General features: G+C 41.0%; 1 protein-coding gene across 6 annotated transcripts in view; it reads left to right on the top strand.

The window, feature by feature from the left end:
* LOC113109544 (talin-1) overlaps positions 1–22,811 on the top strand; it is a 70,857-nt gene that overhangs the window by 46,038 nt on the left and 2,008 nt on the right. For 4 of the 6 annotated variants that reach the window (XM_026273153.1, XM_026273155.1, XM_026273151.1 and 1 more), the window contains 28 exons: positions 92–211; positions 919–1,116; positions 1,293–1,432; positions 2,314–2,407; positions 3,311–3,400; positions 3,483–3,605; positions 4,401–4,544; positions 5,396–5,557; positions 5,637–5,777; positions 6,596–6,777; positions 6,942–7,074; positions 7,144–7,245; positions 7,322–7,492; positions 7,593–7,841; positions 8,172–8,291; positions 11,476–11,622; positions 11,708–11,874; positions 12,078–12,261; positions 13,485–13,610; positions 14,066–14,182; positions 14,274–14,459; positions 14,900–15,007; positions 15,380–15,382; positions 16,882–16,987; positions 17,660–17,784; positions 18,137–18,262; positions 18,384–18,446; positions 18,707–18,889. In XM_026273153.1, the coding sequence (XP_026128938.1) occupies positions 92–211; positions 919–1,116; positions 1,293–1,432; positions 2,314–2,407; positions 3,311–3,400; positions 3,483–3,605; positions 4,401–4,544; positions 5,396–5,557; positions 5,637–5,777; positions 6,596–6,777; positions 6,942–7,074; positions 7,144–7,245; positions 7,322–7,492; positions 7,593–7,841; positions 8,172–8,291; positions 11,476–11,622; positions 11,708–11,874; positions 12,078–12,261; positions 13,485–13,610; positions 14,066–14,182; positions 14,274–14,459; positions 14,900–15,007; positions 15,380–15,382; positions 16,882–16,987; positions 17,660–17,784; positions 18,137–18,262; positions 18,384–18,446; positions 18,707–18,889 (3,810 nt within the window). The remainder of the gene's footprint in view (positions 1–91; positions 212–918; positions 1,117–1,292; positions 1,433–2,313; positions 2,408–3,310; positions 3,401–3,482; positions 3,606–4,400; positions 4,545–5,395; positions 5,558–5,636; positions 5,778–6,595; positions 6,778–6,941; positions 7,075–7,143; positions 7,246–7,321; positions 7,493–7,592; positions 7,842–8,171; positions 8,292–11,475; positions 11,623–11,707; positions 11,875–12,077; positions 12,262–13,484; positions 13,611–14,065; positions 14,183–14,273; positions 14,460–14,899; positions 15,008–15,379; positions 15,383–16,881; positions 16,988–17,659; positions 17,785–18,136; positions 18,263–18,383; positions 18,447–18,706; positions 18,890–22,811) is intronic. The other 2 variants (XM_026273154.1, XM_026273156.1) reach the window with 1 other exon arrangement.

The raw sequence follows: 22,811 nt of genomic DNA, 5'->3' as shown, positions 1-22,811 counted from the left end.
CATCTTAAATGCTCAGCTGATGACTGGTGTGTGTGTGTGTGTGTGTGTGTGTGTGTGTGGTGTGTGTGTGTGTGTGTGTGTGTGTTTGCAGGTAGCTAAGGCTGTGTCTCAGGCTCTGAACCGCTCTGTTAACTGTCTGCCGGGACAGAGAGACGTGGATAATGCCATCAGAACCGTAGGAGAAGCCAGCAAGAAACTCCTGTCTGATAAAGTGAGTCCCCTCCAGCCAGAAAGACATTTCACAAAGTATTTTCCAGAATGCAGTTTGTAATATTGTTGTCATCTGGACGGTCTAGTGACTTTTGTCTTAAGTGCTTTCTGTAGCACAATCCTTTTAACAAAAACTGTCCAGCTCTGAAGGCCTGTTCACAAAATGTGGTGCGGCAAACTTCTTAATTTGAATGGACAGTTAGTGTCTGTAACCAAAAAAACATTTGCATGCTGTCAGTGCGACATAATAATTTAAGGAGAGACGTTCTAATCTCGTTTAGCATTTCTCTGTGAAGAATACTAGCCACAGTGAGACTCATGCTTCTAGGCACACGTCAGTAGTTGCACTGTGGTTCACGAAGAGACGAAAACGAAGAATCTGGAACCATGTTTGTTTGATAAACACAATAGCAAATGCAAAAAACAAAAGAGCTGTTTAAAAGCTAGACTAATACTATTGGACTTTCTTTGTTGGTGTCAGAAATGTAAAGTTGCACAGCGTTGTCTACCACTGCATTTCTGTTCCTCCATAAGCTGTTGGTGTGAACAGGCCTTAACATTTCTAACTAGACCGTTCCAGTACGATAGTCTCACCCTAGCTGAATTTAAATGAGAGATTAGTCTAGAAATGTTTTACTTGTAATGTTTACGTTGTGTTAAATCCTACACTGAGCCGTGTCACCGTTCCTGTTCCTCTCTGATCTTCAGTTCCCAGTGAGCGGGAAGAGTTTCCAGGAGGCTCAGGTGAATCTGAACGAGGCGGCGGCCGGACTGAACCAGTCAGCCAATGAGCTGGTGCAGGCGTCACGCGGGACCACGCAGGACCTGGCCAAAGCCTCCGGGAAGTTCGGACAAGACTTCAATCACTTCCTGCAGGCTGGAGTGGACATGGCTGGACAATCCCAGGTGTGGACGGTCACAGTTATTTGATCAAGACTGTACTGCTGGATTACTCTAGTTATAGATGTGTCATATCTTGTGTTACTGATACAAGTGACAGATGTAAATAAAATGAGCTAGTCTTTTCAGAGAGAGTCATTTGACACTTGATTGATAGATGAACATCTCGTCTCTTCCTGTAGTCTAAAGAGGACCAGACTCAAGTGGTCACCAACCTGAAGACCATCTCCATGTCCTCCAGCAAACTCCTGCTGTCCGCTAAAGCTCTGTCCACGGACCCCAACTCACCCAACCTCAAAAACCAGCTGGCCGCTGCCGCTCGGTGAGACTCGGCCCTCTGCTGCTGCTCAGTATAGAAGGTCACAAATGTAACATTAAAAAAACAGTGACTATAAGGTTTGGAGAATGTTGGGTTTAAAACATAAAGTAGAAGAAGGGGTTTTGCACACTAGAAATGAAGAAGTGAGCAAGCTGTTCATGAAGTGCCCTTCCACAAGGCTGTCATGATATCAGATTTCAACTACATGATTGTTGTGGCCATAATATTCACAATAAAGCTATTATTGCAAGGCGTATTGAAGGCACTTTCAAACCAAGCCGTTTCAGGCAACACACAGGAATCCGTTAGACACAAAATCTGACAAAGCAAGAGTAAATGTGAGCACATCTTCTGAAGCAGGCTGCTGTAGTTATCCAACTACTATTTGAAAGCATCTCAAATGCAGTTGACTGTGATTTGGACTCTTTCTTTGGAGGATCGAGTCCGATGTTGTGCTGTGTGAGGGCATGCTAGCCAAACAGTGCCTGTGATCGTAAGAAAGAGACACACACACACACACACACACACACAGCTCCTCTTTTGACTTACATTACATAAGTGGCATGCTCACTTTTCTACACATTTGGGTTAGGATGAGCACAATTATGTAATAGGCATCTATAAAGCAAACCTGTTTGTATCTCTGCTGCTCTCTGATGTGTTAGTGAGGCGGGATGAAACAACAGCAGCTAATGGTTTTACAGCACTCGCAATCCAAAATCTCCCATCAGACCCTCACAGAGCATCAGAGAGAGAGAGAGAGAGAGAGAGAGTCGGTGTGTGTAGGCACTCGTGGGTGGATAGCTCCTCACAGATCTCTCACACTGTTCCTTCTCTTCCCTGCAAACTCTAATGTGTGTGTCTCTCTCTCTGTGTGTGGATAGCGCGGTGACAGACAGCATTAATCAGCTGATCAGCATGTGTACCCAGCAGGCTCCGGGACAGAAGGAGTGTGACAACGCTCTCCGTGAGCTCGAGGTGCTTCTTCTCTCTCTTTCTCTCCTCATCTTGTCTGTGTTTATCAGTGTGTGTGAGTGACTCACAGTGATTCGAATCTGGTCTCAATCTGTTTTATGAGGAGAGATGACACACCTTTCGTGCCACGAGTTGTCCCTTTTGTTTTATTGCATTATTTATTAGATTAATGTAATAAAATAAGTTTTGGTATATGCATGTTCTTTCATACGCATATGTGCTGCATGAATGAAATCCTGTTTGATATTGCGCTGCAGTTATTTGTTGTGCTGTTTGTGGACGATACTGAAAATGTCAGCAAAGCAACAGAACACATTTTCAAGACAGCGTTGTTTTGGTTTTTCTTCTCCGCTAAAACACACAGAATCTGTTCGTAAATACAAGTTAGACTACCGTTCAGAAGTTTGGAGTCTCTTCTGCTCACAACAGCTAAAACAGTAATAGTGGAAAATATTATTGCAATTTAAAATCGTTGTGAATATTTGGTAAGATGTGATTTATTCCTGTATTTTCAGCATCATTCCTCCAGTCTTTAGTGTCACGGGATCTTCAGAAATCATTTTAATATGCTGATTTGCAGCTCAAGAAACATTAAAAAACCATCACAAAATCTTTTGTAGCATAAATGTTTTTTATTGTCACTTTTGATCAGTTTAAGGCATCCTTGCCTAAATAAGGGATTGTTTTTTTAATCTTACTGACTTCAAACTTTTGATCGGTTTTGCTTGTTTTGTAATTCACTTGAAACTCTTTCAGAAATGTAATCTGAACGTTAAAGATCACACAGTCTTCCTCTCAGAATGAACCTGAACCACACTGAATGTGTAATAGCAAAGCATCTGCACCAGAAAGCACAGAATGATTTAACCTGGGAGCAGTATGAATATGCCTCCTGTGTGTGTGCAGACGGTCAGAGGACTGCTGGAGAACCCCACTGAAGCGGTCAGTGAGATGGGCTACTTCGACTGCATTGACAGTGTGATGGAGAACTCAAAGGTGCCACACAGATCTGCTTCACTATGAATATTTAGCCATATCACCCATTCGCCAGTGATGCTAGTGTTGAGGTTGTGTGCAGGTTCTGGGCGAGGCCATGGCTGGCATTTCCCATAATGCCAAGAACAGCAATTTACCAGAATTTGGAGACTCGGTCAGTTCAGCGTCGAAAGCGCTGTGTGGTCTCACTGAGGCAGCCGCTCAGGTAAGTGTGTGTGTGTGTGTGTGTGTGTGTGTGTGTGTGTGTGTGTGTGTGTGTGAAACTCCTCTCTGCTAAATTAGTCGACCTAAAGAGGCGGTACGTGATAAAATGTACCAGGGCTATGATGCATCAAACATCTGGAGTTACAGGAGCGCATTAAATGAACAAACACATTTGCCTTCCTAGGCTCTCCTCTATGGCCTTCTGTGCTTTCACACACACCATCATGCTTTTATTATTTACAGGCAGAAGAACACACTCTTACACACTTTCATAATGGGTTTGATGTGCAGTGAGTCATATTTGACTGCTTCCTGTCTGTCGTCCTAAAAGCAGCTTCACAAATGCACTCATAGCTGCCATTTGATTCAGAAGTACTTGGTTTCTTTTGTGTGTGCTTCAGTCAGTTTTTCTTCTGCTGAGAAATCATGACTGTCAGTTGTTCCCTTAAAGCTGTTATCAGAATTTTTCAATTGTATAAATCGAATTTACATCAAAATATTTCTATTGTGTGGTGTATACCTCATTGTTAATGCAGATCTTGTTGACGTGTACATCAACTGTTCCTTATATTATAAATTCAAGACACTTTTATTTCTATAGCACTTATACCATAAATATCGTTTCAAAGCTGCTTTAGTCATGAAAAAAAAAAAAAAATCAATTAAATATGACACACATGTCTGCGTGTGTGTGTGTGTGTGTGTGTGTGTGTGTGTGTGTGTGGAGGGCTGTTGTTGCTGCTGAGCTGATTTGTTTAGTGCAGAATAGAAGTGACGCCCATTCTGTGTCTCTCAGGGGGCGTATCTGGTGGGTGTGTCTGACCCGAACAGTCACGCTGGGCAGAAGGGGCTTGTGGACCCCTCACAGTTCGCCAGAGCCAAGCAGTCGATCCAGATGGCCTGTCAGAACCTAGTGGACCCGTCCTGCACCCAGTCCCAGGTAACAGCGGGACAGAAATGGTCTGATAGGAGCAAACACATACAGAAGGTCTGGTTTAATCTGAGCAAGATATTCGATTTGAGCATTGAGAGTGCATTATTAGAAGTAGATTACTCAGAAGGTACTTTAATGGCTGATAAAACTTTTACACAATATTTATAAAATCAGATTTGTGACTGTTTGGAGATGTACCTCTACAGGACTAAAGGAGGGAGGACTAAAGGTGTGGTTGCATTGACAGTTGTTTAATGATTTTGCCAGACTCTTCTACTTTTAATGAGAGAACACAACTTTTTTATAAAGTCAGCTCATTTAAGGACTCATAGAAATGTGTACTTTTTATCATATGTAAATGTAAATCATACTGTATTACTTTAAATGTGCTCTTTCATTATGTCTGGTTTTCTTTTGTTCTTGTATTTCTGTAACTCTTTGTGACTTGGTTTTTGTCGTGGTCATTCAGATCTGTTTTATGAACTACTACAGTTGTGTGATGGGTTTTTGCTGGCAAAAGCCATTTATTTGAGTCTGCACTTGTGTGAGTTTTGTGTCAGGACACACAGATTTAGCTTGTGTTGGAGTTGTTTACTCTGTAAACATGTTGCTTCACTGTGTTGACCAATAGAAAGCTGCCCTGTTTGAGAGTCACTGGTGGTCCAATCGACTATAAGCCTTTTTTGCTTACAAAATTTAACAGAAGTAATAATAATGTGATGTTAAATGGCCAAGCAGGACTCCTGTGTCTGATCGACTTTCACAACTCATTATCTTTCACATCTGGATCAAAATAGGAACGCTTTGACCTAGTTTTTAAGTCATCACAAATAACTCCCGTGTTTAATGCACCCAAGGTCCTCTCTGCTGCCACAATTGTTGCCAAACATACTTCTGCCTTGTGCAACGCCTGCCGCCTCGCCTCCTCCAAAACATCCAACCCAGTTGCTAAGAGACAGTTCGTCCAGAGCGCCAAAGAGGTGGCCAACAGCACCGCCAACCTCGTCAAGTCCATCAAAGTGAGTTTAGACTGTGTCTGGTCAGCAGTGTTGGTGTCATTATGGTGCATGTGACTCTGTGTTTGTGCTGTGACCTCAGGCTCTTGACGGGGCCTTTAACCAGGAGAACAGACAGAAGTGTAAGGAAGCCACCGGGCCGCTCATCGAGGCTGTGGATAACCTGACTGCCTTCGCTTCGAACCCAGAGTTCGCTAGCGTACCTGCACAGATCAGCCCAGAGGTACCACATCACATCACAGAATACACTAATAGAAATGTATGCTTTAATTCAGAAAGGATGCGTTAAACTGATCAAGAGTGAGAGGAAAGGCATTTATAATCAGCATATTAGAATGATTTCTGAAGGATCATGTGACACGGAAGACTAATGATGTAGAGTAATGATGAGGAAAATTCAGCTTTGATCACAGAAATAAATTACATTGCACAATTTTATTCACTTAGGAAACAGCTATTTTATATTGTAATACTATTTCACAAAGTTAGTGTTTTTACTGTATTTTTTGATCAAATAAATGCAGCTAGAAGAGCAGAAGACGCTTCTTCTTTAAAAATAAAAATAAAAATCCCATACTTTTTAACTGTAGTGTATATCACTATATAGACATTTTTGCTGGAAATTCAACTTCCAAATATTTTATATTTTACACATCCAGGTAGGTATGTTTACTTTCTTGAATCTTGTAACTTAAACTTTCACAAGTTTAAAAATGTATAAGATAACTGATAACAAATCAACACAAAAAGTCAATATGTGCCATAATGTTGCAAAAACAAAAGAAAATCTATGACAAACTCAATTTTCTGCCTTGTTTTAAAATTGTGGATGCATATTAGAGCATATTCATTTCTTTCAGACTTTAGAAAAGCCAAAAGCTCACTCTTCCATTTTTTCTGACCATATACAAATACAAATAGATCAGTGCAGAGCTGACCGGGTTGTGCAAGGTTCAGGATGGGAAGCAGACTCCAGGCTGTCATAGAAATCCCTGTTTAGAGACTGCTGGAAGTCACAAGTTCTGTCCTGTGTGATTGCAGGGTCTGGCAGCGATGGAGCCCATCGTAGCGGCCGCTAAGACCATGCTGGAGAGCTCCACAGGCCTGATCCAGACGGCCCGCTCACTGGCCGTCAACCCCAAAGACCCGCCCAAATGGTCTGTGCTGGCTGGACACTCCAGGACCGTGTCCGACTCCATCAAGAAACTCATCACCAACATGAGGTGTGCACAGGGTTTATAGCCTTTATTCAACAATCAGCTAAAGACAAAACGTCAGCACTAGTCAGTTCAGGGCTGGGTCAGTTTAGATCAGTAACAGTGAAGCCAGTTCAGTCAGTGATGTCATAACGTCCATGTGTCATCTCTTGTCATGTACATGTTTTCAGAGAGAAGGCTCCGGGTCAGAGGGAGTGTGATGACGCCATCGAGGCTCTTAATAACTGCATCCGTGAGGTGGACAAGGCGTCTCTGGCAGCCATCAGCCAGCAGCTCACGCCTAGAGATGACATCTCCCATGAGGTGATGCTGAACTACAGCAGTATCCTCAGAGCTGAGGGTATTGGGTATTAATGTAGTATTGTGTTGCAGGCTCTTCACGAGCAGATGGCGGCGTCTGTGCATGAGATCAGTAACCTGATTGAACCGGTGGCCATCGCAGCTCACTCCGACGCCTCTCAGCTGGGTCACAAGGTCGGAGTCGTTTCTAAACCTGTTTCAGCGGGTCTCAGGGTTTGTTGGGAGCTGAATGTGTGCCATCTTCTCACAGGTGTCTCAGATGGTCAGTTACTTTGAGCCGCTCATCATAGCTGCCATCGGTACAGCGTCTAAGATCCTGAACAGCCAGCAGCAGATGAGCGTGCTGGATCAAACCAAGACTCTGGCTGAGTCTGCTCTACAGATGCTCTACACGGCCAAAGAGGCTGGAGGAAGCCGCAAGGTGAGACGCCAGCAGCTGGATCCTGGGAGTATGTATTACACCAGTCCGAGATCTGCTGTGGTGCTCAGTCTCACAGTACTGTGTGTGTGTGTGTGTCCAGGCGGCTCACACGCAGGAGGCTCTGGAGGAGTCGGTTCAGATGATGAAGGAGGCGGTGGATGATCTGGGTGCGACTCTGTCAGAGGCGGCCAGCGCTGCAGGAGCGGTGGGAGGCATGGTCAACTCCATCTCTCAAGCCATCAATAAGATGGAAGACGGGCCTGGAGTCGAACCTGAAGGATCCTTTGTGGATTATCAGACCACCATGGTGAAGACGGCCAAAGCTATCGCTGTCACCGTTCAGGAGATGGTAAACACTAGTGCTGAGTGACCGCAGAATTAAGAATTAGGGGGAATGGGAAAATCTACTGTGGCTGGTTGGTAAAATGCAATATATACACAAACATGCACTGAAAACAGAATTAGGGTTTAGTACAGAATTCAGTCAGTAGAAGAGAAGGACAAGCAGCCGATTGCATAATAAAACATCTGCATCGGTATCATATAACTAGATTGTTTTCCACAGACTCGCCTTCACTTTCAAATGCTCGCCTTGAATATTTTTCATTTGTTTTATTGTGCAGTATTTATAGAGAAGTAGAGGCTGACGCTCTGTGCTTTTAAAATGCTGTGTTACCAGGTTACCAAATCCAACACCAACCCTGATGAGCTGGGCGGCTTGGCCAATCAGCTGACCACAGAGTTCGGTGAGCTGGCGTCCGAGGCCAGATGTGCAGCCATGACCGCCGAGAACGAGGAGGTATCGTCACACATGCTCTCCTTTACTGTAGATGCTATGGCCTTTCCACATAATGTTAGAATCATTTATATGAAAGTGCATGTTGTATGTCAAATGTATGTGGGTCAGTTTTTTTTTTTAATTTTTTTAAAAGCAATAATATTGTGGAAAATGGATCCTTCAGAAATCATTGTAATATGCTAATAATCAAATGTGCTACTTTGCTATTTTTAAATGTGCTTCAAATGTGATACCGATACTTTTTTTTTTTTTCAGATTTATTTGATTAATTGGAAGTTCAAAAGAACAGCATTTATTTGAATCAGAAATATTTTGTAATGTGATATACATTTACATCAAATGAATCCTTGCTGAATAAAACAAAATCTGTTACACTTAAGTAAAGGCACCGATTTTCACTATTAACTAGTTGCTAATTAGCATCCCTATTATTAACATACTGGCTGTTTATCAGTACTTATAAAGCACATATTCTGCATGAGCATGTTCTACAGGTACATCTCTAATCGTACCCAATACATAAGCCTAACAACCACCTTACTAACTATTAACAAACAGATAATTAGAGGATCATTGAGGCAAAAGTCATAGTTAATGGTTTATTAACCCCTTAATTGTCACTCACTTTTTTGAAGATAGACTTGAATGTGCACGATTCAAACTACATTTTGTAACATGATATTGATGTACCATTTTCATGGTAATGCAATGTCTGATTTTAAAAGGGGTTTTAAAGGATGAATTTTGAGATTTTAAGTTTTCAGTTGATATATAATTTCTGATGATTTCTAAAATGTGATAGAGAAAAAGGTAACAAAGAAGACTTTTTTTAAAAAACAAAGGTCAAAACTCCTGTTATGATGTAGATTTTTGAGTGTGCACTCTTGTCATAAGTTTACACTCATTTACATCCTTCTCTTCACTCTCTGAGGCAGAAGTGTCAAAACTCATCCTTTCTAATCACCCTACTACTTGCCCGCTTGATCCAATTCCATCTCATCTCCTTCAAGCCATTTCTCCTGCACTCTGCACTCTGTACCTGCACTCACTCACATCATTACCACATCCCTGCACACTGGTGTTTTTCCCTCATCATTTAGACAAGCACGTATAACTCCACTACTTAAGAAACCCACCCTCAACTCATCTCTTTTAGTGAACTACAGACCAGTTTCCCTTCTTCCTTTTATTGCAAAAACACTTGAACGAGTGGTGTTCAAATAAGTCTCTACATTTCTCACACACAACAACCTCCATGAAAGCAACCAATCTGGCTTCAGAAGTGGACATTCAACTGAGACTGCTCTCCCTGCTCTCAGTTGTTGAAACTCTAAGACTGGCAAGAGCAGAATCCAAATCTTCAGTACTTATCCTGCTTGATCTGTCCGCTGCTTTTGACACGGTTAACCGCCAGATACTCCTATCAACGCTACTGGCGAAAGGCATCTCAGGAACAACACTTCAATGGTTTGAGTCTTACCTATCAGATAGGCCCTTCAAAGTACCTTGGAGAGGAGAGGTGTCCAAGTCTCAACATCTACTGGGGTGCCTCAGGGCTCAGTTCTTGGACCTCTTCTCTTCTCTGTCTAAATGACATCATTAGGTTCTGTCATTCAGAAACATGGCTTTTCATATCACTGCTATACTGATGTTACTCAACTCTACCTCTCATTCCATCCTGATGATCCGACGGTAGCTAATCGCATCTCAGCTTGTCTAACTGACATTTCTTACTGGATGAAGGACCATCACCTTCAACTCAACCTTGCCAAGACAGAACTGCTTGTGATTCCAGCAAACCCATCGTTCCATCACAATTTCCCCATCAAGTTAGGCACATCAACCATAACTCCTTCAAAAACAGCTAGAAGCCATGAAGTTATGATTGATGATCAGCTGACTTTCTCAGACCAAATTGCTAAAACTGTCCTATCCTGCAGATTTGCTTTATTCAACATCAAGAAGATCAAGCCCTTTCTTTCGGATCATGTTTACACTTAATTCAGAACGCGGCAGCAAGATTCATTTTTAATGAGCCAAAAAGAATATACGTCACACCTCTGTTTATCAATTTGCACTGGCTTCCAATAGCTGCTCGCAGAAAATTCAAGGCATTGATGTTTGTCTACAAAACCACCACTGGCTCTGCACCCATTTACCTAAATTTGTTACTTCAGACTTATGTGCCTCTAGAAGCTTGCGTTCTGCAAGTGAACGTCGCTTGATTGTGACATCCCAAAGAAGCACAAAGTCACTTTTACAGACTTTTAAATTAAATGTTCCCTTCTGGTGGAATGACCTCCCCAACTCAATCCGAGCAGCTGAGTCCTTAGCCATCTTCAAGAATCGGCTTAAAACACATCTCTTCCATCTTTATTTGACCCTCTAACTTTAACACTCACTATTCTAATTCTATTCTTAAAAAAAATCTAACTAACTTTCTAATCTTTTTGTATTCTATTTTCATTTAATTTATTATGCAATTGTATATGTATGTGTGTGTGTGTAAAGACCTCTAACTAGCTTGCTCTATTCTTTTATTTTATTCTATCTGTTATCTTTTTATTTATTATATTAGTTAAAATCCCATGTTACGTGTACTGTGTTAACCTAACTGAGACTTGTTATAGCACTTATATATCATTGCTCTTTTTGTTGTTTTTGATTGCTTCCACTGTCTTCATCTGTAAGTCGCTTTGTATAAAAGCGTCTGCTAAATGAATAAATGTAAATGTAATAAATTAATCTATTACTTTTCCTACATAATTTTTAACAAAAAATACTGGTAAAATATATATTTGGGAGTCCAAGGATATATAGTTTATCACCATTAGATTAGATTTAATTGTAATATAGTGAAGTAAATGTAGGCGTCCCGTATACGGTTAAAGGGTTAATAGCAAGAACTGAACCTTAAAATAAAGTGTGACCAAAATGTCAAAGAATTTTTTTAACCGTATTTAATTTTCTTTTACTTTTCAGCTGACCAAGCCCTCTTTATTTGTAACTCCTCCCCCAATCATCTGTCCAATTAGCGATCATCCGGTCAATTCCCAATAAATATAGTCAAATCCCACCCTATATTTCTTGTTGATTATTCTTTTGCACTTTGAAATATGTCCCATAGCTGAAGTTTCTTGTATTTCTTAGGTGTTAGTTGACGGTCAGGTGTTTTGTTCCTCAGATCGGCTCTCACATCAGGAAGCAGGTGTCAGAGCTGGGCTACAGCTGCACTGGTCTGGTCAGTAAAGCAGGAGCGCTGCAGTGCAGTCCGAACGACTCCTACACCAAGAAAGAGCTCATCGACAGCGCTCGCAAAGTCTCCGAGAAGGTCCACACTAGCTCTTCTCCTACTGGACATATGGGGGTCATGTCAGGCCTGAGCAGACTCCTGATGTCTTTACTCTCTCTCTCAGGTGTCTCATGTGTTGGCGGCTCTTCAGGCGGGAAATCGTGGCACTCAGGCCTGCATTACTGCTGCCAGTGCTGTTTCTGGCATCATCGCTGATCTGGACACCACCATCATGTTTGCCAGCGCAGGCTCTCTCAACCGAGAGAACGCCGAGACCTTTGCAGACCACAGGTACTTTCTCCACCAAACTGACCATGAAGGCTCACGAAACACAAGTGCTCACACCAAACACCTTGCTCTACTGTTTAAGCTACAGGAACAGCCCAGATGCCAGGGATGACCAGAAAAGTGTCTTCCCCTGTATAACCCTAGTCTCCCCTGTCCGTATGTTTGCGTGTGATATTAATGGTTGAGTGTCTCCTGTGGTTTGTCAGAGAGCACATCCTGAAGACGGCTAAGGTTCTGGTGGAGGACACGAAGCTGCTGGTGTCTGGAGCAGGAGCGAGTCAGGAGAAACTGGCTCAGGCTGCCCAGTCATCTGTTAACACCATCACCAAACTGGCTGATGTGGTCAAACTGGGAGCGGCCAGTCTGGGCGCAGAAGACCCTGAGACACAGGTACTGACACACACTTCCTGTCCTGTCCGCTTTAACAGGAAACAGAAACCTCTTCACATCAAACACAGCTGACCTTACACTTATACTGCAGCACTGCATTACACTGCAGCAGTGTGTGTGCGTGTGTGTGTGCGTGTGTGTGTGTTTCTGTGTGCGTGTGTGTGTGTGTGCGTGCGTGTGTGTGCGTGCGTCTGTGTCTGTGCGTGTCTGCGTCTGTGTGCGTGTCTGCCTCTGTGTGCGTGTCTGCGTCTGTGTGCGTGTCTGCACGTGTGTGTGTCTGCGCATATATGTGTGTGTCTGCGTGTGTCTGCACGTGTGTGTGTGTGTGTTCTTGTTTTTGTGACATATCAGGACTCAACTGTGTATAATGACATGGGTAAGACACAGGTATTACAAGGAGAGGGTGACTTATGAGGACATAACCCATGTCCCCATTTTTCAAAACACTTATAAATCATACAGAATGAGTTTTTTTGAGAAAGTAAAAATGCACAAAGTTTCCTGTGAGGGTTAGGGTTAGGTGTAGGGTTGGTGAAGGGCCATAAAATATACAGTTTGTACAGTATAAAAACCATTATGGGATGTCCCCACTTTTCAAAAAAACAAACATATGTGTGTGTGTGTGTGTGTGTGTGTGTGTGTGTGTGTGTGTCCAGTGCTTGGCAACAATTCTTGGGTTTCAGCTGTTTCTATAGCAACACTTAATAATTCATGACATATTCTCAAAGCTTGTTATTATTGCTGAAGGAAGTTCAGCCATCGAGGCAAGGTTTAATTACACTTCATTCTCCTCTCAAGTTCATGAACATAAAGCGTTATCTTCAAACCTACTGTATTTGTAAGATGTGTATTTTCCCTTTCCACATGCAGCAGCTGTTTTTGATTCCAGTGAGGTCTTCCTGTGCAGTTTTTCTAGTCATTTTTAAACTTCTTATTGCTAGTCAGGATAATATATGACTATATTATGACTATGACTGATATATTTTATATGACTTTATTAACCAGAATTACTGTTTACAGAACAGCATTCATTTATTTGCTGTGTACAGTTCTTGTACTGATGTTCAGGGCTACATATGTTTGGTCTCCTGCAGATTATGCCCATGTTTGCGGTTCGGTGTCTATGTAGGCAGTATGTTCAGTCATGATGCTGATGCACATGTAGTTCCTGAATGTCAGTAATGCTGCTGCCGTCTGAGATCATGTTTGTGCTGGTGTGTCAGGTGGTTCTGATCAATGCGGTGAAGGACGTGGCTAAAGCTCTGGGTGACCTGATCAGTGCCACGAAGGCTGCGGCCGGCAAACCTCACGACGATCCTGCCATGTTACAGCTCAAGAACTCTGCTAAGGTAAAGACGTCCAGTCCGTCTCCACCTGAGGCCGTTAATAACTGATCTCCATCAGAAGGACAGTCCTGATTATTATGGGCTGCCAGAAAATATTAGGTGACCTGAAATCCTGAAATCAGGAGTCAGTGTAATTCACACTCAGATTGGTGTTGTTGTTGTTAAATAAAACTAAAGCTAAAACTGCACGAACAAAATTAAAAAAGAAACTAGTTTGTAGGTTATTATAACGTTCTATTTTATTGTTTATACATCCTTTATATACAGTACTTCTACTAATGATGTACGGTTTGCTGATGAACATGTTTTTGCTTATTATTTGCATCATTCTTTTTATTCGTTTCTTTTTAATTAATTAGTCTGATTTGGCTCACCAGGCAACTCCTTTCGTGCCAACATCATAAAGTCATAATGCATGAATGTGTCAGGTTCTGATGTGTGCTGTTTCTGTGAATCAGGTGATGGTGACAAATGTGACGTCTCTACTGAAGACGGTGAAGGCCGTGGAGGACGAGGCCACTAAAGGCACACGAGCACTAGAGGCCACCATAGAGCACATCAGACAAGAGCTGGCTGTAAGAGACACTCACTCCACTCAACTGTGCTGCAGACATTTCAATCATAAAGAAGAGCAGGTGAAACATCACATGTTTTGCTGGTGTTCAGGTGTTCAGCGGTCCAGATCCTCCTCCAAAGACCGCCACTCCAGAGGAGTTCATCCGCATGACCAAAGGCATCACGCTGGCCACGGCCAAAGCAGTGGCTGCTGGGAACTCCTGCCGTCAAGAGGATGTGATCGCCACCGCTAACCTGAGCAGACGAGCCATCGCTGACATGCTGCACTCCTGCAAGGTGACACCACGCTCATGCACGATCAAATTAATGACTGCATGCACTTTAGAAGGGGTCATATCACATGAAATCCAATTTTCCTTAATCCTTTAAAATCAGTGCAATTTAGAATTACTTCCAGACATTACTTCCAATTTAGAAATACTATTCCAAATGAAGTTCAATTAAGTAAAATGATTTAATATGCTTGTTTTCTAAACCCGAGTTGTGCTACATGCAACTTAATTTCAACAAATAGTTTCTTGTCAGCTAAAAATAGAAATTAGTTAGTAATGAGTAGGCAATGTCCAGTGTGGAGGGATATCATTTAGAGGAGTCATTTATTTAGTGACTTTAGTGAGTTGAATATTATTCAGAAAATGTAAAGTATGGAATGAGTGTTTGGACTTTGGCTTGAGTGTATGTGTGTCTGTGGACCTCATGTTTGTGCTGGTGTTCAGCAAGCGGCGTTCCACCCGGAGGTGAAGCGAGACGTTCAGGCTCGAGCGCTGCGCTTCGGCTCTGAGTGTGCCACAGGATACCTGGGTCTGCTGGAGCACGTGCTAGTGGTGAGTGTCCACCCTCTCACACACACACACACACACACACACAGCTCCTTTAGTGGGGTCACTAGGGCTGAAATAACTCCTGCAGCCTTTGGGCCTGTGATTTTAGGGGCACGTATGTTCACAAACTCACAGTATGTTTGTCACTCAGTGGGTCAGTGACTGGAATATTTGTCTAAAATGTATTGAAGGCTAGATGAAATAAGATTAAACAAACAGAGGTAGTTGTATATTTTTTACTTGTCAAGTACATTTGAGATGTCAGATGTGGGATGTTGAGATTGTAGTGAGGTCAGGATTAGATCATGGCAATGCAGGTCTGAGAAACTGATGTGTTTTCTGTTTTCTCTGATGTGTGTGTGTTCGCTGTGTTAGCCGGTGAGTTACAGGTGATTGTGCATGTGAGTGTGTGTGTGTGCTGAGCTACACAACCTCTTAACATGACTCAAAAACTAAATAAGACAGTATGATGTGTGCCGCAGTGCTTCTCAACCGCAGATCCTTATTTATTTCCATTTTCTGACTTTTATCAATTAATTAATTTATTTTATTTTATTTGGCTTATGATTTTTTAACTTCTGTTTTAATTGTTTCATATAAATTTTGGCATGTATAATCTGTAGACATTTGTATAACAAAAAAAAAAAAGTTTCAAAGAGTTAATATTTTACAGATATTAACCAGTTTGTCTAATTTATTAAATCTTCTAAAAATCCACCAGCTAACAAAGCTTGGTACAAAACTGAATGAAATCTCATTGAATGGTTTGCAGAAGCATTTAACTTCTTGCTATTTGCCATATTTTAGACTTCACTTTAATCACGTATAAGTATTTTCCTTTGTATTGTGTGTGTGTGCGTGTGTGCGCGTGTGTGTGTGTGTGTGCGCGTGTGTGTGTGCGTGTGCGCGTGTGTGTGTGTGTGTGTGCGTGCGTGTGTTCGTGTGTGTGTGTATGTGTGTGTGTGTGTTGTGGGAGGCGGCCGAAGCAGGATGAACTGTCAGTTTTCTGTAATATTTAGGAAGAGACAGGGCTCCCGTGGTCACGTCTATAGACTGCACCAACATCCTTCAAGTGAAGCAACAGTGTTAGATTAAAACATTTTCCTTTCTCTAACCTGTGAAGACAAATATACCTTCAAACCACACAATCATAAGTGTAAACAACAATAAAAAGCACTACAAAAGCAAAGGAAAAAGTTATATAAAGGAAGTATGTGAAATATATTAAGTGAATAACTGATTAAATTAATATGATTAAATTATCATCAATTAATAGCATAAGATAACAAACAACACAGTTGTGTTGATTCTTCATCATTAAGCCTGAAAATAATCATTTTCCAGGCTTGGGCCAGAACTTCCTTATAATTTAAATATTTGTTTCTAGTTTTTCTTGCAACTTAAATATTTTCGAATATAGGCAAGTCACCTGAGATCTAAAGAGGAGTGCACCCCAGTCTCAGACAGAGACACAGACGACTGGAGCTCTGAAGAGAGAGACAGACTGTCTTGTGTGCTTCTGTAGGGTTTGTACAGACAGACAGCATATGTTCGCCTGTGGGTGTGTGTGTTTCTGCTATTGTCTGTGTCATTCCCAGCATTCCTGCTCAGGGCCAAGTCTTTTCTTAGCTGTCTGTCTCAAACGAACAGCTCTGCTAATGCCACGCACCTGTTCCTCTGTCACCAGCACCCCCCTGGAGGACACACACACACACACACAGCTCAGAAACCACTAGATTAGTGTCTTCTAGTTGACTGCATGAGTGTCTAACAGCAGTGAACTGTCTGTGAGGAGTCATCAGATTGATTTAACAGTCTCTTATTTAGGATGTTTTAATGCTCTGGTGTGACTGAAGTCATGTGATCTCTCTCCACAGATCATTCAGAAACCGAGTCATGACCTTAAACAGCAGCTGTCACACTTCTCCAAGCGCGTGGCCGGTTCAGTGACGGAGCTCATACAGGCCGCAGAGGCCATGAAAGGTACCTCGTGTTTCTCAGTACACACAGGGTGCTTCTTGCCCTCTTGTGCTCTTCATCAGCTCAGGTCAAGTGTCCGCTTCCAGTTCTGCATCATGAGCAGGGAGGCCAAGCAGGATTTATCAGCATAATCCACTGAAAGTGATCTGAGAGCTCGGGTGATAACACACAGACCCCCGTTTAACTGATGATGAGAGACCAGGAGAATCTCAAGAGTGTGTGTGTGTGTGTGTGTGTGTGAGAGAGAGAGAGAGAGAGAGAGAGAGAGTTAAAGAAAATAGAAAAATGTATCATAGTTTCCACATAAAATCATTATACTAGAATGATTTCTGAAGGTCATGTGACACTGAAGACTGGAGGAATGATGCTGAAAACACAGCTGAGCATCACAGAAAACTGTTGTTTATATTCTTTCTAATACTAATAATTCTGAATAAGTTTTTTTTGTTGAATATGTTTCTATTTTGCATTTCAAAAAGTGAAGAAAAACATTTACAAATATTGTAGAATCTGTTGTATAATTATTCACACACCAGTCAGAACCTCAGGATATATGAAAAACATCCAGTGTTTAAATCAGAGGAGAAGAATGGAGGAAGGTTAAGAATTGTTTTTATTCCAGGTACACGGCACAATCTTACACATCAGTTTGCTTGGGTATGATGCTTTCTTTAGGAACAGAGTGGGTGGATCCTGAGGACCCGACCGTCATCGCCGAAAATGAGCTGCTGGGAGCCGCAGCTGCCATTGAAGCTGCCGCCAAGAAACTAGAGCAGCTGAAACCCCGAGCCAAACCCAAGGTGAGGAGACATTCCCCACGTCCCTCAGGAGCAGCTTAACTCCTTCACATTTACATTAGCTTGGAAAATCCCACTCAGTGCTCAAATACTCTGAAGCTGATCTTCCTGATCATTACGTGACATTTCTCTAACTGTTCCCGTTTGCATTGCCCAGTTTGGATTTGGATTTAAGGTAACACAAATGAAATGAATTATGAATGCAGCATGAATTGACCTCCATCATCATCATCATCTATACTGGAATGAAAAACCATCGTGATGATGTGTTCATATGCATGTGAAGAACCTTCAGGACCAGGCCCGATGTCCAGAGAGTGATGGAAATGAACGTTTGCTCTGTTCTGATCAACAGGAAGCTGATGAGAGTCTAAACTTCGAGGAGCAGATTCTGGAAGCAGCCAAATCCATCGCTGCGGCCACCAGCGCTCTGGTCAAAGCTGCATCTGCCGCTCAGAGAGAGCTGGTGGCTCAAGGGAAGGTACGAGCGTGCCTCGACGAACATGCTGCTGAAGCAAACGTCATCCAGAGTGTCCAGAAATGATGCACTTTGTTCTGCTTTGCTCAGTCAGTAATGCATTTCTCTCTCTCTTCACTGTCAGGTCGGGGCAATCCCAGCCAACGCGGTGGATGATGGACAGTGGTCACAGGGTCTCATTTCTGCTGTAGGTCACTGTCACAAGTAGAGCTTAAACTCAAAACACTCAAAAATAAACAAATCTGTCCTTATTGAGTCATATCATTCTCTCATATCATTATAAACACAAAGGAAGGTATTTTGAGTAGATGATGACAGAGTGTGAACTAGCACTTTAACCTTCTCAGTTTCTTCTAAAATATATTTAGATGCAGAGGTTCAGAGATCTATACATACATGAAGAGGTGGATGTTTAACAGATTTTGTCCATGAATTGATTGACTCTAGGCCCGTATGGTGGCTGCAGCTACCAACAACCTGTGTGAAGCGGCTAACTCTGCCGTCCAGGGTCACGCCAGCGAGGAGAAGCTCATCTCTTCAGCCAAACAGGTGGCAGCATCCACCGCTCAGCTGCTGGTGGCCTGTAAGGTCAAGGCTGACCAGGACTCCCAGACCATGAAGAGACTGCAGGTCAGCGAGTGTGTGTGTGTGTGTGTGTGTGTGTGTGTGCTACATTGTGTTGTGCTACAACACCAAATGTAGTAAAACCTGAAATTTTTGACATTGTGGAGGGAAAAAAAAATATTAAAAGTAGTAAATGATGTTTATCTGAAAGTGTAACAATGTAGACCGTTTTTCTGAAAAGGGTAGGTTTAGGTTTAGGGATAAAAAAAATATTGTTTGGTCAGTATAAAAACAATAGAAGTCTATGGAGAGGTCCCCACAATTCACAAAATAAATGTGTGTGTGTGTGTGTGTGTGTGTGTGTGTGTGTGTGTGTGTGTGTGTGTGTGTGTGTGTGTTCTTGTTTTTGTGACATATCAGGACACAACTCTGTATAATGACATGGGTATGACACAGGTATTACAAGGAGAGGGTGACTTATGAGGACATAACCCATGTCCCCATTTTTCAAAACACTTATAAATCATACAGAATGAGGTTTTTGAGAAAGTAAAAATGCACAAAGTTTCCTGTGAGGGTTAGGGTTAGGTGTAGGGTTGGTGTAGGGCCATAGAATATACAATTTATACAGTATAAAAACCAATACACCATAATAATAATCATTTAATATTAAAACAGATTTATAATATTAACAGTATTGCATTTTGTTTGTTTTTTTTACATTTTTTTACTTTTTTTCTGTGTTTTTTTGTTTTCAACAATATAGCACAGCACTATTAAAAATCACACACACACAAACACACAAGCACACACACACATATATATACATATATATATATATATATATATATATATATATATATATATATATACCTTTGTTATAGCAATGTTGTTGTTTTATTCAGCTAAAAATGTAAATATGAAATATATATATGACTCAAATAAAGGAGGAGGAGTTAGTTGTTGTGTGTCCGCCTCACAAAGCCTTTAAATATTGAGTGTCTTGGTGAAACCCACTGCACCCCTCCTGCCTCCGGTCAGACAGCTGTCGCCCCACACAGGGTGAAGGCTGAGCTTGAAATATAAAACCTAATAACCCTGAGATCATCATTATATCTATAAGTCACCATAGACACCATATTGAATGTGAACACACATGAAACATAAAAAGCAGGTTCTGAGCGAATCAGTAATATTAGTTAACTGATACTGCATGCTATTTTGTCATGCAGTGACATACAGTATATGTATGATATTTAAAGCCATTTTGTATTTTGCAGTGTCCTGTGCTCTGTCCTAGACTGAGGAATCTCAGTGTTTAGTTTAGCTGTGTTTTAGTCCTGCAGCAGGGTAATGCTGGAGCAGGAATAGATGCAGTTCCCTCATCTTGTCTTACACTCCAGCTGTCTGATGTGATGAGTGCTTCTGATAACAGCAGTGCTGCTGGGACGCTTCTGCATTTTATAGAAATGGGCCTCAGTCTCAGGAATGCACTACATGAATTTACTGTTCAATGTACGTTTCTGTTTATTAAGCTTTGGGACATTAATGACAAGAGTTTTGACAAGCAAGATATTGAACATACTGTATTTGGATAATTTGTCCCGTTCTGTTTGAAATACTAATTTACTGTTGAATACACTCTTTAAATATGAATGCAAAATTAATAATTATAGTTTATAACTAGTGATGAATGGATCGAAAAAATGCATTAACCAATAAAGATGGTGTCATAGTTATAGCCAGCCATTCCTTTGCTACCGCAAGGACTCTGCTGACCTCAAACCTATCACATTTAATTTTACAGTCAGAGTAACAAATGACAGTATTTTGATATATATGAGTTAGTGGCACTCTCAGTTTTACAGTTTTATTCAGAGAACTGCATCCGCTCTGTAAAATACCTCCATAGTTGGTCAGTTTTTCCAGATACAGCACTACAGTTTCTTTACCTGTGAAATACTTCCCCTGCATCATCCCACTTATCAGCCTGTCCATGAGAGAAGTCTTCTTATAAAATTAAATAACATGTAGCATCAGCAGTACAAGATGTGAACCACATTTTTTTCAATTGAGCTGTGCACATTAATGTAAATTGTCTTCTGTGGCGGCAGTGCAAAATCTCTTGGCTATGCTAGTTTGTGTATAAATTGCAGGCCAGTCCTTCAGAAATAAATCAGACTCTTGACAGCTGAACACACTCAACCCTAAATCACACCTTCAGCCGTGTACAATGCCTCAAAAGGCATAAAAAAGAAAACAAATATTCCTGGAACGTTTGCCAAAGGATCGCCGGAGATGTGTTTGGTTCAGGCTGCTCTCTCCACAGCTGCATTTCCTTATAAAGCCATCCCTAGAATACAGACACATGCAAGATCCTTCCTACAAACATCCTGACTTCAAACCTCTGCTTGTTCAAAATGACTTCACTGGGTTCACACATAGCTGTCATGATTCATCTTTTGATAATGTGGATGGTCTAATGTTTTCACAGGTTTGCATTGACTTGTAATTGTACAAAATGAAGTAGTTGTAGTTTTAGCTGCTAATTAACATTTGTTTTTGTAGAGTACTTGTAGCCACAAATTATAGTTGTACCTGTATGTGTAATTCTAGCCACAAATTAAAGTCATTGTGTTTTGTAGTGTACTTCTAGCCACAAATTAGTCATTGTATTTGTAGTGTACTTGTAGCCACAAATTAAAGTCATTGTGTTTTGTGGTGTACTTCTAGCCACAAATTAAAGTCGTTGTATTTTGTAGTGTACTTCTAGCCACAAATTAAAGTCATTGTGTTTTGTAGTGTACTTTTAGCCACAAATTAAAGTCGTTGTATTTTGTGGTGTACTTTTAGCCACAAATTAAAGTCGTTGTATTTTGTGGTGTACTTCTAGCCACAAATTAAAGTCATTGTGTTTTGTAGTGTACTTTTAGCCACAAATTAAAGTCGTTTTATTTGTGGTGTACTTCTAGCCACAAATTAAAGTCATTGTGTTTTGTAGTGTACTTCTAGCCACAAATTAAAGTCGTTGTATTTTGTGGTGTACTTTTAGCCACAAATTAAAGTCATTGTGTTTTGTAGTGTACTTCTAGCCACAAATTAAAGTCATTGTGTTTTGTAGTGTACTTTTAGCCACAAATTAAAGTCGTTGTATTTTGTGGTGTACTTCTAGCCACAAATTAAAGTCGTTGTATTTTGTGGTGTACTTTTAGCCACAAATTAAAGTCATTGTGTTTTGTGGTGTACTTCTAGCCACAAATTAAAGTCATTGTGTTTTGTAGTGTACTTTTAGCCACAAATTAAAGTCGTTGTGTTTTGTAGTGTACTTTTAGCCACAAATTAAAGTCGTTGTATTTTGTGGTGTACTTCTAGCCACAAATTAAAGTCATTGTGTTTTGTAGTGTACTTTTAGCCACAAATTAAAGTCGTTGTATTTTGTGGTGTACTTCTAGCCACAAATTAAAGTCATTGTGTTTTGTAGTGTACTTTTAGCCACAAATTAAAGTCGTTGTATTTTGTGGTGTACTTCTAGCCACAAATTAAAGTCATTGTGTTTTGTAGTGTACTTCTAGCCACAAATTAAAGTCGTTGTATTTTGTGGTGTACTTCTAGCCACAAATTAAAGTCGTTGTATTTTGTGGTGTACTTCTAGCCACAAATTAAAGTCATTGTGTTTTGTAGTGTACTTCTAGCCACAAATTAAAGTCATTGTGTTTTGTAGTGTACTTTAGCCTTAGTGTACTTCTAGCCACAAATTAAAGTCATTGTATTTTGTAGTGTACTTCTAGCCACAAATTAAAGTCATTGTATTTTGTAGTGTACTTCTAGCCACAAATTAAAGTCATTGTATTTTGTGGTGTACTTCTAGCCACAAATTAGTCATTGTATTTGTAGTGTACTTCTAGCCACAAATTAAAGTCATTGTATTTTGTGGTGTACTTCTAGCCACAAATTAGTCATTGTATTTGTAGTGTACTTCTAGCCCACA

This window comes from Carassius auratus, chromosome 10, assembly GCF_003368295.1.
Source record: "Carassius auratus strain Wakin chromosome 10, ASM336829v1, whole genome shotgun sequence".
Classification (NCBI taxonomy): Eukaryota; Metazoa; Chordata; class Actinopteri; order Cypriniformes; family Cyprinidae; genus Carassius; species Carassius auratus.
Note: the sequence above shows the minus strand (reverse complement) of the source record. Positions and strands in the feature narration are given on the sequence as shown.